The sequence below is a fragment of the Babylonia areolata genome, chromosome 30, assembly GCF_041734735.1.
Source record: "Babylonia areolata isolate BAREFJ2019XMU chromosome 30, ASM4173473v1, whole genome shotgun sequence".
NCBI classification, from domain to species: Eukaryota; Metazoa; Mollusca; class Gastropoda; order Neogastropoda; family Buccinidae; genus Babylonia; species Babylonia areolata.
The window spans coordinates 12,518,680-12,532,999 of record NC_134905.1 but is presented as its reverse complement, the minus strand read 5'-3'; the positions used below and the strand labels follow the sequence as shown (position 1 = coordinate 12,532,999).

The 14,320-nt window shown below is 44.2% G+C and overlaps 1 protein-coding gene across 1 annotated transcript in view; it reads right to left on the bottom strand.

The window, feature by feature from the left end:
* Nucleotides 1-861: 861 nt before the first annotated feature.
* LOC143275459 (uncharacterized) overlaps nucleotides 862-14,320 on the bottom strand; it is a 36,337-nt gene continuing 22,878 nt past the window's right edge. The window contains exons 5-7 of the mRNA XM_076579600.1: nucleotides 9,777-9,918; nucleotides 7,870-8,004; nucleotides 862-2,949 (exon numbers count right to left, since the gene is read on the bottom strand). Of these exons, the coding sequence (XP_076435715.1) occupies nucleotides 2,566-2,949; nucleotides 7,870-8,004; nucleotides 9,777-9,918 (661 nt within the window). The 3' untranslated portion in view covers nucleotides 862-2,565. The remainder of the gene's footprint in view (nucleotides 2,950-7,869; nucleotides 8,005-9,776; nucleotides 9,919-14,320) is intronic.

Here is a 14,320-nt window from a genome sequence, read left to right as displayed (position 1 = left end):
TGTGATGCTTGTTTTGCACATGCCACTGTTGATGTGAATACCAAGTCAGGTAAATGTGTGTTCATCAGTTAGAAAACAGGAAGGCAACTGGAACCGAGGGGAACAGACTGAATGAGAAAGAGAGACAGAGACAGACAGACAGAAAAACAGACAAAGACAGAGATACAGTGTGTGTGTGTGTGTGTGTGTGTGTGTGTAACAGAGAGAGAGAGAGAGAGAGAGAGAGAGAGCGATAAGGATAATGGTACTTTATTCAATAAGACCATGGTCTTGTGTGTGTGTGTGTGTGTGTGTGTGTGTGTGTGTGACAGAGAGAGAGAGAGAGAGAGAGAGAGAGAGAGAGAGAGAGAGAGAGAGAGAGAGAGAGCGATAAGGATAATGGTACTTTATTCAATAAGGCCATGGTCCCATTTGAAGCGATGATTAAATATTTCGTATGAATAGATCTACTAACGGATATAATCTTACTGCAGGCATACACACACGAGACTGTGTTCTGCTTACCAGTCATGAAACTACGTCTTTTAATGGCTTGTAATTTCATATGGCACGATTCGAAATAACGCTGTCATTTGTTGAAGACAAAAATGCTTCTTACCGAAAATCACTTGGTCTTCTATGAGCCAGAGACAGAGAAGTAAAGAAAGACAGAGACAGAGAGAGTCTTGAAATATTTATTGATTCGGCCTTTGACCCATGTCAACAGAGGTTAACACAGGAAAAGAGGGAGGGATGAGGAAAGAGAGAGAGACACACACTATCACCACCACCATTCCACACGGATGCAGACTCTCTCTCTCTCTCTCTCTCTCTCACACACAAACGCGCGCGCGCGTGTCTTGACAATGACATTCAAACGTACTTTGGTCGAATAATTTATTAATACGCAGTGACATAACTGCATTATTTTGACAGAAAAATATATGTACAAATCCACATTGATAATTTCTGAAGAATCGCCTGTTCGAACAGTTTGACATGCATTATCACATTTATCATAATTATGGCAGCTTTGAAACTTTACATAAAATAATCACTCAACACCATTGCAGTAGATTGCTGTATGATGTGCCGCGCTAAGTTGTACTATTTTGTATTGTTCTCTATTCTCCTCACTGTACTGTATTGTACTACACTGTGTTATACGATACTGTGCTCTGCTCTTCTATGAACATCCCAGAAAATAAACATCAAGAAAACAACCTACCCACCCACCAAACCCAAACGATATATCAAACAACTGAACACCGATACAAATATCAGGACACGCTTGCATCGGGTATGTGTAAAGGATGGATGGATTCAAATATATACCTCTTCATAATTCACTGCAACAAGAAATTATGTATGTATTAAACATTTTAGAGTATAAACATGCAACGTAGTATATATCCTCATATACAGAGATCAAATTGTTATTTATGTTTTAAACATTTTAGAGTATAAACATGCAACGTAGTATCTATCCTCATATACAGAGATCAAATTGTTATTTATGTTTTAAACATTTTAGAGTATAAACATGCAATGTAGTATCTATCCTCACATACAGAGATGCTGACAATGCAAACGATGTATTGACATTCAGCGAAAGAACAAACCATCTTGAAATGATCACATAATTCATAGTATCTTGGTTGATGGTTGAAGGTCTAACGGCCGTCAGGGCAGTGAATTCATATTCACCGCTACTTTTCTATAGGGATCACAAAACGTAAAGGACCTGTTGGGAACATGCACAGTTTTATATTTGGAGGCATTGTGAAATGATGCTGAATTTCCAGCCACAGCAGTGTATGCAGTCAATGCAATGAGCACCATTCATAAACAGGTGTGCTGTCTTGCAGATTTTGTTTCACTAGGAAAATCCACAGCTATTGTGTATATACTGCTGAAGAAATGTAATTATTTTGGCCGACACCTCGATTTTTTCAAACAGATTTTCCCAGGTGTTCATGGCGTGTCTGAAACAGCCGTCAGTGTGTTCAGTGAAAGGCCCGTCGTACGTGTCTGAAACAGCCGTCAGTGTGTTCAGTGAAAGGCCCGTCGTACACCACGGGCAGCCTGCATCATTTAAATCATCTCTCGATCTATGAAATTAAAACATGTCTGCTTTTACGAAGTGGTCCTTAACATGTTATGAATCACATTACAATGTAATTGTTGGAAATACACATTCCGTGCTGACGGTGAAAAAAATGCTCTTAAACACTTCAGGTGCCACCTCTGTGTGACGAGGTTTAAGATCCGTGATGGAGGATTCTGAAACAGCTTGGGGTGGGGCAGGGGAGGGGTGGGGGTGGAGGGGGGACGGCACTAAAGAGCCTGCAGTTCGGGCAGTGTGAGTCTTATTTCAAGGTCTGGTTTTGAACACAGTTCATGACTGTCAGGTCTTACACACGCTGTTGTGTAATACTCACAACCCCCACTCTTATTTCTACTTTTCTTTAGATCCGTCTATTTATTTTCCAGTGCACCATACCATTCTTTTTTTTAACAGAAACGATGGAAAAGTGTCTGTGGGGAAGCACCCAGCCCTTCACCACCCTGTCCTTGCTTCCATCATTAGTTCTCAGGAAGTCTCTGAGGCTTGAACCCCATCTCCTGCAGGTCGGGAAACTCGTCATCATCGTCTTGGTCCCGTTTCTCGGCGTCCTGTGCCCACCCGCCTTTGGGGGTCTGTCGCTTGGAGGCCTTTCCTCCCGAGGGCAGCTTCCGACTCTTGAGGTTGATGTAGTGGTTGGACAGCTGCATGCCGTCCACAAAGCCGTGGATGACGAACTGCACGGCGTCAGTCCGCTTGGACCGGCCGTCCTCCGCTGCGATGTGGGTGTGTTCCGGAAAGATCTGGCGCAGGTTGTTGATCTGCTTGAGGAACACCACACGTCCCGCCCGGTTCTTGATGGTCACCACAGCGGCTTTCTCCGGCATGTGCATCATCACCCACACCTGGTGCATAGCAGACATCATCACCCACACCTGGTGCATAGCGGACATCATCACCCACACCTGGTGCATAGCGGACATCATCACTGGTACATAGCGGACATCATCACTGGTACATAGCGGACATCATCACCCACACCTGGTGCATAGCAGACATCATCACCCACACCTGGTGCATAGCAGACATCATAACCCACACCTGGTGCATAGCAGACATCATAACCCACACCTGGTGCATAGTAGACATCATAACCCACACCTGGTGCATAGCGGACATCATCACTGGCACATAGTGGACATCATAACCCACACCTGGTGCATAGTGGACATCATAACCCACACCTGGTGCATAGCGGACATCATCACTGGCACATAGCGGACATCATCACTGGTACATAGCGGACATAATCACTGGTACATAGTGGACATCATCACTGGTGCATAGTGGACATCATCACCCACACCTGGTACATAGTGGACATCATCACTGGTACATAGTGGACATCATCACACACACCTGGTACACAGTGGACATCATCACTGGTACATAGTGGACATCATCACACACACCTGGTGCATAGTAGACATCATCACTGGTACATAGTGGACATCATCACCCACACCTGGTACATATTGGACATCATCACCCACACCTGGTACATAGTGGACATCATCACCCACACCTGGTACATAGTGGACATCATCACCCACACCTCGTACATAGTAGACATCATCACCCACACCTGGTACATAGTGGACATCATCACCCACACCTGGTACATAGTGGACATCATCACCCACACCTGGTACATAGTGGACATCATCACCCACATCTGGTAGATAGTGGACATCATCACCCACACCTCGTACATAGTAGACATCATCACCCACACCTGGTACATAGTGGACATCATCACCCACACCTGGTACATAGTGGACATCATCACCCACACCTGGTGCATAGTGGACATCATCACCCACACCTGGTACATAGTGGACATCATCACTGGTACATAGTGGACATCATCACTGGTACATAGCGGACATCATCACCCACACCTGGTGCATAGCGGACATCATCACTGGTACATAGCGGACATCATCACTGGTACATAGTGGACATCATCACCCACACCTGGTGCATAGTGGACATCATCACTGGTACATAGCGGACATCATCACCCACACCTGGTGCATAGTGGACATCATCACTGGTACATAGTGGACATCATCACCCACACCTGGTGCATAGTGGACATCATCACTGGTACATAGTGGACATCATCACCCACACCTGGTACATAGTGGACATCATCACCCACACCTGGTACATAGCGGACATCATCACCCACACCTGGTACATAGCAGACATCATCACTGGCACATAGTGGACATCATCACCCACACCTGGTGCATAGCAGACATCATAACCCACACCTGGTGCATAGCGGACATCATCACTGGCACATAGTGGACATCATAACCCACACCTGGTGCATAGCGGACATCATCACTGGCACATAGTAGACATCATAACCCACACCTGGTGCATAGCGGACATCATCACTGGCACATAGTGGACATCATAACCCACACCTGGTGCATAGTGGACATCATAACCCACACCTGGTGCATAGCGGACATCATCACTGGTACATAGCGGACATCATCACTGGTACATAGTGGACATCATCACTGGTACATAGTGGACATCATCACCCACACCTGGTGCATAGTAGACATCATCACTGGTACATAGTGGACATCATCACACACACCTGGTACATAGTGGACATCATCACTGGTACATAGTGGACATCATCACACACACCTGGTGCATAGTAGACATCATCACTGGTACATAGTGGACATCATCACCCACACCTGGTACATAGTGGACATCATCACCCACACCTGGTACATAGTGGACATCATCACCCACACCTGGTACATAGTGGACATCATCACCCACACCTGGTACATAGTGGACATCATCACCCACACCTGGTACATAGTGGACATCATCACCCACACCTGGTACATAGTAGACATCATCACCCACACCTGGTACATAGTGGACATCATCACCCACACCTGGTGCATAGCGGACATCATCACTGGTACATAGTGGACATCATCACCCACACCTGGTACATAGTAGACATCATCACCCACACCTGGTACATAGTGGACATCATCACCCACACCTGGTGCATAGCGGACATCATCACTGGTACATAGTGGACATCATCACCCACACCTGGTACATAGTGGACATAATCACCAACACCTGGTACATAGTGGACATCATCACCCACACCTGGTACATAGTGGACATCATCACTGGTACATAGCGGACATCATCACCCACACCTGGTAGATAGTGGACATCATCACCCACACCTGGTACATAGTGGACATCATCACTGGTACATAGTGGACATCATCACCCACACCTGGTACATAGTGGACATCATCACTGGTACATAGTGGACATCGTCACCCACACCTGGCACATAGTGGACATCATCACCCACACCTGGTAAATAGTGGACATCATCACCCACACCTGGTACATGGCGGACATCATCACCCACACCTGGTAGATAGTGGACATCATCACCCACACCTGGTACATAGTGGACATCATCACTGGTACATAGTGGACATCATCACCCACACCTGGTACATAGTGGACATCATCACCCACACCTGGTACATAGTGGACATCTTCACTGGTACATAGTGGACATCATCACCCACACCTGGCACATAGTGGACATCATCACCCACACCTGGTTAAATAGTGGACATCTTCACTGGTACATAGTGGACATCATCACCCACACCTGGTACATATTGGACATCATCATCCACACCTGGTACATAGTGGACATCATCACCCACATCTGGTAGATAGTGGACATCATCACCCACACCTGGTACATAGTGGACATCATCACCCACACCTGGTACATAGTGGACATCATCACCCACACCTGGTACATAGTGGACATCATCACCCACACCTGGTGCATAGTGGACATCATCACCCACACCTGGTACATAGTGGACATCATCACCCACACCTGGTACATAGTGGACATCATCACTGGTACATAGTGGACATCATCACCCACACCTGGTACATAGTGGACATCATCACCCACACCTGGTACATAGTGGACATCATCACCCACACCTGGTACATAGTGGACATCATCACTGGTACATAGTGGACATCATCACCCACACCTGGCACATAGTGGACATCATCACCCACACCTGGCACATAGTGGACATCATCACCCACACCTGGTAAATAGTGGACATCTTCACTGGTACATAGCGGACATCATCACTGGTGCATAGTGGACATCATCACCCACACCTGGTACATACTGGACATCATCACCCACACCTGGTGCATAGTGGACAGGGTGTATGGTTAGTGATGGACATAATAGTGATGGACAAGGTGTTTGAGATAGTGATTGACAGGATTGTGAGTCACGGGATAGTGATTCACGGGATAGTGATTCACGGGATAGTGACTGACAGGATAGTGATTGACAGGATAGTGATTGACGAGATAGTGATTCACGGGATAGTGACTGACAGGATAGTGACTGACAGGATAGTGATTCACGGGATAGTGACTGACAGGATAGTGACTGACAGGATAGTGATTCACGGGATAGTGACTGACAGGATAGTGACTGACAGGATAGTCATTCACGGGATAGAGACTGACGGGATAGTGACTGACAGGATGTTAAAGATAGTGGCTGACAGTGAATACTGGTTTAACATTGCCAAATCTACGATCAATAACAAACACAGACACACGCACGCGCGCACACACACACACACACACACACACACACACACACACACACGCACACACACAAACACACACATATATATAATCATAATAAGATACATACATACATACATACATACATACATCGTATGTGTGTATGTAGGTATTTTGCAGAGTTTTTAATCTACGTTTCTCCTCTCCTGCAGTCTGACCAGTTTCCGATCGAACAAACTGCAGGGTATCCACTCCCCGATATCTGCACTCCGTCTCGCCAGCTCCGCTCTACTTCTGATACTCGACTTTTCAAGGTACGTCAGGCCAGGAATGAGACACACGAACAAAGACATGTCTCTTTTCAAGCCACAGACTTGGAACGGACTCTCTGACGGCCTCTGATTCTCGGACTCCTTGTCTCCTTTCAATCTGGCCTCAAACCCATCTCTTCTCTCACCAGCACGTTTTCTTGTGGCGTGTCGACCCGGGCAGCCTGAACTCCTGTACACGTGGTATGCTTGACTGTCTGTGTGGGTACATATGTATGTGTGTGTGTGTCTGTGTGTGTGTGTGTGTGTGTGTTTGTGTGTGTGTGTGTGTGTGTGTGTACATATCTCTGTCCTTTGGTGTCATTTTGGGCAGTGATAGACAGGACGCTGTGTAGAAGAAATACACGTATGACTGGATTCGTTACCAGAACGTATTCAGGGCGTAAGCAATTCTCTTGTCACCTTTAACCTACTTTGCATAATTCAATTCTCCTGTAAGCTCTGACATCCTCTGTGTAACCGAGATCACTTGTCAGCTTGGACTTAGTTTGTATGACCAGTTCATCCATCAACTTTGACATACTTTGCATTATTCCAAATTACCCGTCATCTATGACCCATTTTGCATTACTCTAAAATAAGCCGTAACCTTTGACCTACTTTGCACTACTCCGAAATACCCGTCACCTTTGACCTTCTCTGCATTACTCCAAATTAGCAGTCACCTAGTACCTTTGACCTATTCTGCATTACTCGCAATTAACCCTTCACCACTGATCTACGTTTGCACCACTCCTAACTACCCGTCACCTTTGACCTTCTCTGCATGTGACTGACCGTGAAATCTGCCAGCAGGCGGCGCTCCTCCATGACGACATGAGCGGTGCAGTGCGAGCTGCAAGGCACCACGATCTGACTGGTGGCTTCAGTGGTCATGGTTTCCTCAAACGTCTGGCCTCGGCTGTTGGTCACCTGGCATGGGATGAATGGATGGATGGATGGATGAATAATCGAACGAACGAACGAACGAATGAATGAATGAATTTATCAACGAATGAATGAAGTTAATTTATGTAGGGCACGTAAAAAATATTCCACACACTGACAAAAACAACGAGAAACAATTAAATGCCTACACAGCAGACAACACACGCACGCGCGAACGCACGCACGCACACACACACAGACACAGACACACAGACACACACACACACACACACACACACACACACACACGCACGCACGCACACACGGGAAGTTTACATAAGATATTGGTGAAAACGTATTCCACAAACATCCGCGAGAATTATTATGTGAGACTCGTTTTTTTATGAAAATCAATTCTTGGCCTTGGCAACGATATGTTATGTGTATGACAGTGATTATCTACCTGGAACTTTCTCATGAGTGAGAGAGGGCGCAACCTGATAATATCAAGAACATAGATATGCTTTTATCATATCTAAGTTTTTATTTTATTGGCAATATGTGAAGTTCTATATAATCAACAACAGATAAGGATGAAGATTTCAGATTTACTTATTTAAGAGCAAGGCTCGACGACTTAGGAGTCAATATTACCACCCGCTGATTCCTAAACAGTCGAGGCACAGTAATGTAGGCAAAGAAAATATTTTTCGGGTATGTAAATTTTTAAAAGTTTTTATTCTATAAAGTTGATATACCATTTTAGAAACAGTTTCACTTACATTGTTAAGTCATCAGACCAAGTCAAGTTATTATCTATAACTATGCCAAGAACAGTGTTTGAGTTAGACGAACTATCTTTGGACATGCATAATTCACTTGAACCTTCAAGCATACTATATGATGACCTATTAGATTTTACAGTTGAACTACATAAACGAAAATGACTGTTGAGTTTATCAGGAGACATATCATCGACTGGTGTAGCATAAGTGTTCGTATTAACAGCAGTAATTTGGTTTATGACTGTCCAGACTGATTTACTATCAGCTTTTGAAGATAGGAGTTATTGAAAATGTTTGTGTTTTGTTGCACGCTTTAGATATTTCATAGTATTTCTTCGTCTAGCATATTTTTCTTTAAGATTGAAGAATATTACCTCTAAAAGAGATAGTACTTACACGTTTGCTGATAAAAAGGCGACATGTTTTTTTTCTCCAAGCGTAGGGGTTACACCCCTACAAAGTGCACTGAAAAAACCTTGTTCTTTTTGTTTCTACTTTTGTATACATGTGAGGAAAGGTATTTCTAAAGTCTTTGCTTTTGCATGCAAGAAAGGTTCATTTATAATACAATACTTAAAACTTCATTGCCAGGGGAAAACAAATTTGAAAATTTGATTAAAGTACGATGTAAGATACAGTCTCTAATAAGCCTTTTCTATTTTGCCAAATAATCACCTTGTCCTTTGGCCTCTCGCCCCGCTTACCAGATCATCATAGAAGAGATAACTTCAAAGGTCTTAATCATGCCTCCCAACCCCCGAAAACGGAGTATGGCTGCCTACATGGCGGGGTTAAAACGGTCATACACGTAAAAGTCCACTCGTGTACATACGAGTGAACGTGGGAGTTGCAGCCCACGAACAAAGGAGACGATACGTACCACCCTGCCAACTTTGGTTTCCATGCCACTTGTAGTGGCCGAGAAAATGCCAACGTTAAGGTTAAACACACACACACACACACACACACACACACACACACACACACACACACACACACACACACACACACACACACACAGACAGAAGGTACCTCATAGGTGGCGTTGACCTCCGCGGAGATCTCTCCGTCAGGCAGCACCTTGGGCACTCCCAGCATGAAGCTGACGCTGCCTCCTATGGAGAACCCTGTCTGGTAGTTGACCTGCACTGTGGCCGTCCTCGTCTTCTCCATCCTGCCTCGCACACACACACACACACACACACACACACACACACACATTGACAACGACAGTGGGGCTGTGCTCGCCTCTTGGCTCCACTGGCTACACGACGATCTGCACGGCTTGAAGTACCCCACTTACCCTTCCCTCTTGGTTCAGTTCCGTGTGAAGTATGGACACGTTGCTGAATTTCTCCTCCACAGCCCAGCTTGCTTCATGCCACAGCCTGTCTGTGTTTTCTGCTTCCTTGACAATGAGTAATCACTGCATAATGTGCTGTCTGTATTTGACAGTTATATTCTCATACTTTTTGATAATATAATGCCTTTTCCTCTCAAAAATAGAAGATTACATTGTTTTATTCACACCTTCACATGGGGCTTTTGACTTTAGGAATCAGTTCTCTCTCTCTCTCTCTCTCTCTCTCTGTCTGTCTGTCTGTCTGCCTGTCATTATATTTCAGTCATTCTCCCTTTCTCTGTCTCCTTTTCCCTGTGTGCCTCTATCTGTGTCTCAATCTACCTCTCCTTCTGTCTGTCATTCTCTATATCTCCCTCCCTCTTCTGGTTGAGCCTTTTGTTTTCACCATCCAACAAAGAGACAACACGGAATTTATTACTACACCGATATAAAGTGAATAAAATACGTGCAGTTTTTACTTGTTAGTGGGCAGCATACTCTCAGGAAATGTACATCCACATAAGATATTTTTCTCAATACATAATTACTTGTTCAGGTCCATTTAGAATGGCGATAATGATGGTATGTATACTTATATCCTCGGTCGGAGACCAAGCTCTAAGCGCTTTACAATCACGGGGTCATTTGCACAACAGGCTGCCTACCTGGGTAGAGCCGACTGACAGCTGCCACTCGTCATTCGTTTCATGTGTCATTCAACCAGGTTTCAGTCACGCACATAAGAAGAAAAGAAAGAGAAACACCCGTAGACATGGAACATTTTACGTGCATGACCATTTTGCTTATTTACCCCGCCATGTAGGCAGCCATACTCCTTTTTCGGGGGTGTGCATGCTGGCTATGTTCTTGTTTCCATAACCCACTGAGCGCTGACACTCACTGCTGATATTTAACGTGCGTATTTGATCTTCTGCCAGCATGTACACAGGAAAGGGGTTCAGGAACTAGATCGCCGAAGGTATTCTGAATAAACATCATTTTCGTTTTTCATTCCGTCCCCCCCCCCTCCCTCCTGTCACGCACCCCCCCCTCTCTCTCTCTGTATCTCTCTCTCTCTCTCTACCTCTCTCTGTATCTACGTCCATCTCTCCCTCTCTCTCTGTATCCATCTCTCTCTCTCTCTCCATCTCTCTCTCTCTGTATCTACCTCTCTCTCTCTCTCTCCCTCTCTCTCAATCTCGCTCCCTCTATCTCTCTCTGTATCTATCTCTACCTCTCCCTCTCTCTCTGTATCTATATCTATCTCTCCCAGTGTCTCCCTCCCCCCTCTCTCTGTGTATCTATATCTATTTCTCCTAGTGTCTTTTCCCTCTCTCTGTATCTATCTCTATCACTCCCAGTGTCTCCCTCTCTCCCCCCTCTCTCTGTATCTATATCTATCTCTCCCAGTGTCTCCCTCTCTCCCCCCTCTCTCTGTATCTATATCTATCTCTCCCAGTGTCTCCCTCTCTCTCTCTCTGTATCTATATCTATCTCTCCTAGTGTCTCCTCTCTCCCCCCTCTCTCTGTATCTATATCTATCTCTCCCAGTGTCTCCCTCTCTCTCTCTCTGTATCTATATCTATCTCTCCTAGTGTCTCCCTCTCTCCCCCCTCTCTCTGTATCTATATCTATCTCTCCCAGTGTCTCCCTCTCTCCTCCCTCTCTCTCTCTGTATCTATATCTATCTCTCCCAGTGTCTCCCTCTCTCTCTCTCTGTATCTATATCTATCTCTCCCAGTGTCTCCCTCTCTCTCTCTGTATCTATATCTATCTCTCCTAGTGTCTCCCTCTCTCCCCCCTCTCTCTGTATCTATATCTATCTCTCCCAGTGTCTCCCTCTCTCTCTCTCTGTATCTATATCTATCTCTCCTAGTGTCTCCCTCTCTCCCCCCTCTCTCTGTATCTATATCTATCTCTCCCAGTGTCTCCCTCTCTCCTCCCTCTCTCTCTCTGTATCTATATCTATCTCTCCCAGTGTCTCCCTCTCTCTCTCTCTGTATCTATATCTATCTCTCCCAGTGTCTCCCTCTCTCTCTCTCTGTATCTATATCTATCTCTCCCAGTGTCTCCCTCTCTCTCTCTCTGTATCTATATCTATCTCTCCTAGTGTCTCCCTCTCTCCCCCCTCTCTCTGTATCTATATCTATCTCTCCCAGTGTCTCCCTCTCTCTCTCTCTGTATCTATATCTATCTCTCCTAGTGTCTCCCTCTCTCCCCCCTCTCTCTGTATCTATATCTATCTCTCCCAGTGTCTCCCTCTCTCTCTCTCTGTATCTATATCTATCTCTCCTAGTGTCTCCCTCTCTCCCCCCTCTCTCTGTATCTATATCTATCTCTCCCAGTGTCTCCCTCTCTCCCCCCTCTCTCTGTATCTATCTCTATCTCTCCCAGTGTCTCCCTCTCTCCCCCCTCTCTCTGTATCTATATCTATCTCTCCCAGTGTCTCCCTCCCTCCCTCTCTCTCTCTGTATCTATATCTATCTCTCCTAGTGTCTCCCTCCTCCCTCTCTCTCTATCTATATCTATCTCTCCTAGTGTCTTTCCCTCTCTCTCTCTCTCTGTATCTATATTTATTTCTCCTAGTGTCTCCCTCCTCCCTCTCTCTCTCTATCTATATCTATCTTTTCGTTATTTGTTAACGAAATTGCTTCAGCAGTTGAAAGCAGTGGTATTCATGGAATTCAGTTTTTGCCTAATTTATTAGACAAACACTGCGATTGGTCTGCAAAATCAAATTAATATTCTGAATAATGCATGTAAAACACTCTTCTTGAATGTAAATACTGACAAGACTAAAGTGATGGTTTTTCGAAAAGGTGGCTTTTTGGGAAGATATGAAAAGTGGAATCTCGATGGAAATGCTCTAGAAGTAGTGAATGAATATAATTATCTAGGGTTTGTTTTTACAACAAAAATGAGTATAAACAAAGGAGTAGGGATTTTAGCAGCAAAAGGCAAACATGCATGCATTGACTGTATAAAATATATAACGAAGCTGAATGATATTTCCAAAGGATGTTTTTTCAAAATATTCGATGCTCAGGTACAACCCATTCTTTTGTACGCTTCTGAGATGTGGGGTCTTAACAGACTTGATAATATTGAGAAAGTTCATTCCTTTGCATGTAAACGTTTTTTGAACATAACACTTAGAGTACCAAACAAGTTTGCATACGGCGAATTAGGACGTTATCCACTATATATAAATAGTGCAACAAGGTGTATCAAGTACTGGTTAAGGTTGCTGAATATGAATGTGCAACGATTACCCAGACAGGCATATTTGATGTTGTTTAACTTAGACGAAAGGGGAAAAAAATGCTGGGTGTCTTTAGTACAAAATACTTTATTTAGACTTGGGTTTGGATATGTCTGGTTGCAACAAGGCGTTGGTTGTGAGCAAACATTTTTGTCATTATTTAAGCAAAGAATGAAAGATATATTTATGCAGGAGTGGGACGAGTCAGTAATGTCTAAAGATATATATCATAACTACAGACTGTTTAAAACTGGTTTTCAGTGTGAGCAATATTTTGAATATGTGGATAAAAAGTGTTTTAGGGACTGTTTAGTAAAATTACGGCTTGGTTTGCTCCCAATAAATGGATCATTTTTTAGAAGAACATTCAAATGTAATTCAAATTACGCATGTAAACGTTGTAATGTAATCGAAGATGAAAACCATTTTATAAACAATTGTGTCCTTTACAATGACCTGCGGCAAAAACATCTGAACTCTGAAGGTCAATCGTATGTTCACTTGATGAAGAATGGTTCTGTTTACAGTATTCGTAAACTATGCGTTTATATATTTAATGCCCTGAAGATACGACAGGAATTCTGTGACAACAATGATGAAAGTTAGAATTAATGTACAATGCACGAGAAGCACTTTTGTTCTACAGGTTAAGTTAGTACGTATTTTACATTTTGTTGTGGTTGAGTGATCACCATATTGTGTACTTTTGACCTCTTTCTAGGGGCCGGAGGCCTGGAGATTAAAGTTTTGTTCTTGTTCTTGTTCTATCTATCTCTCCTAGTGTCTTTCCCTCTCTCTCTCTCTCTCTGTATCTATATTTATTTCTCCTAGTGTCTCCCTCCTCCCTCTCTCTCTCTATCTATATCTATCTCTCCTAGTGTCTTTCCCTCTCTCTCTCTCTCTCTCTGTATCTATATTTATTTCTCCTAGTGTCTCCCTCCCCCCCTCTCTCTCTCTCTATCTATATCTATC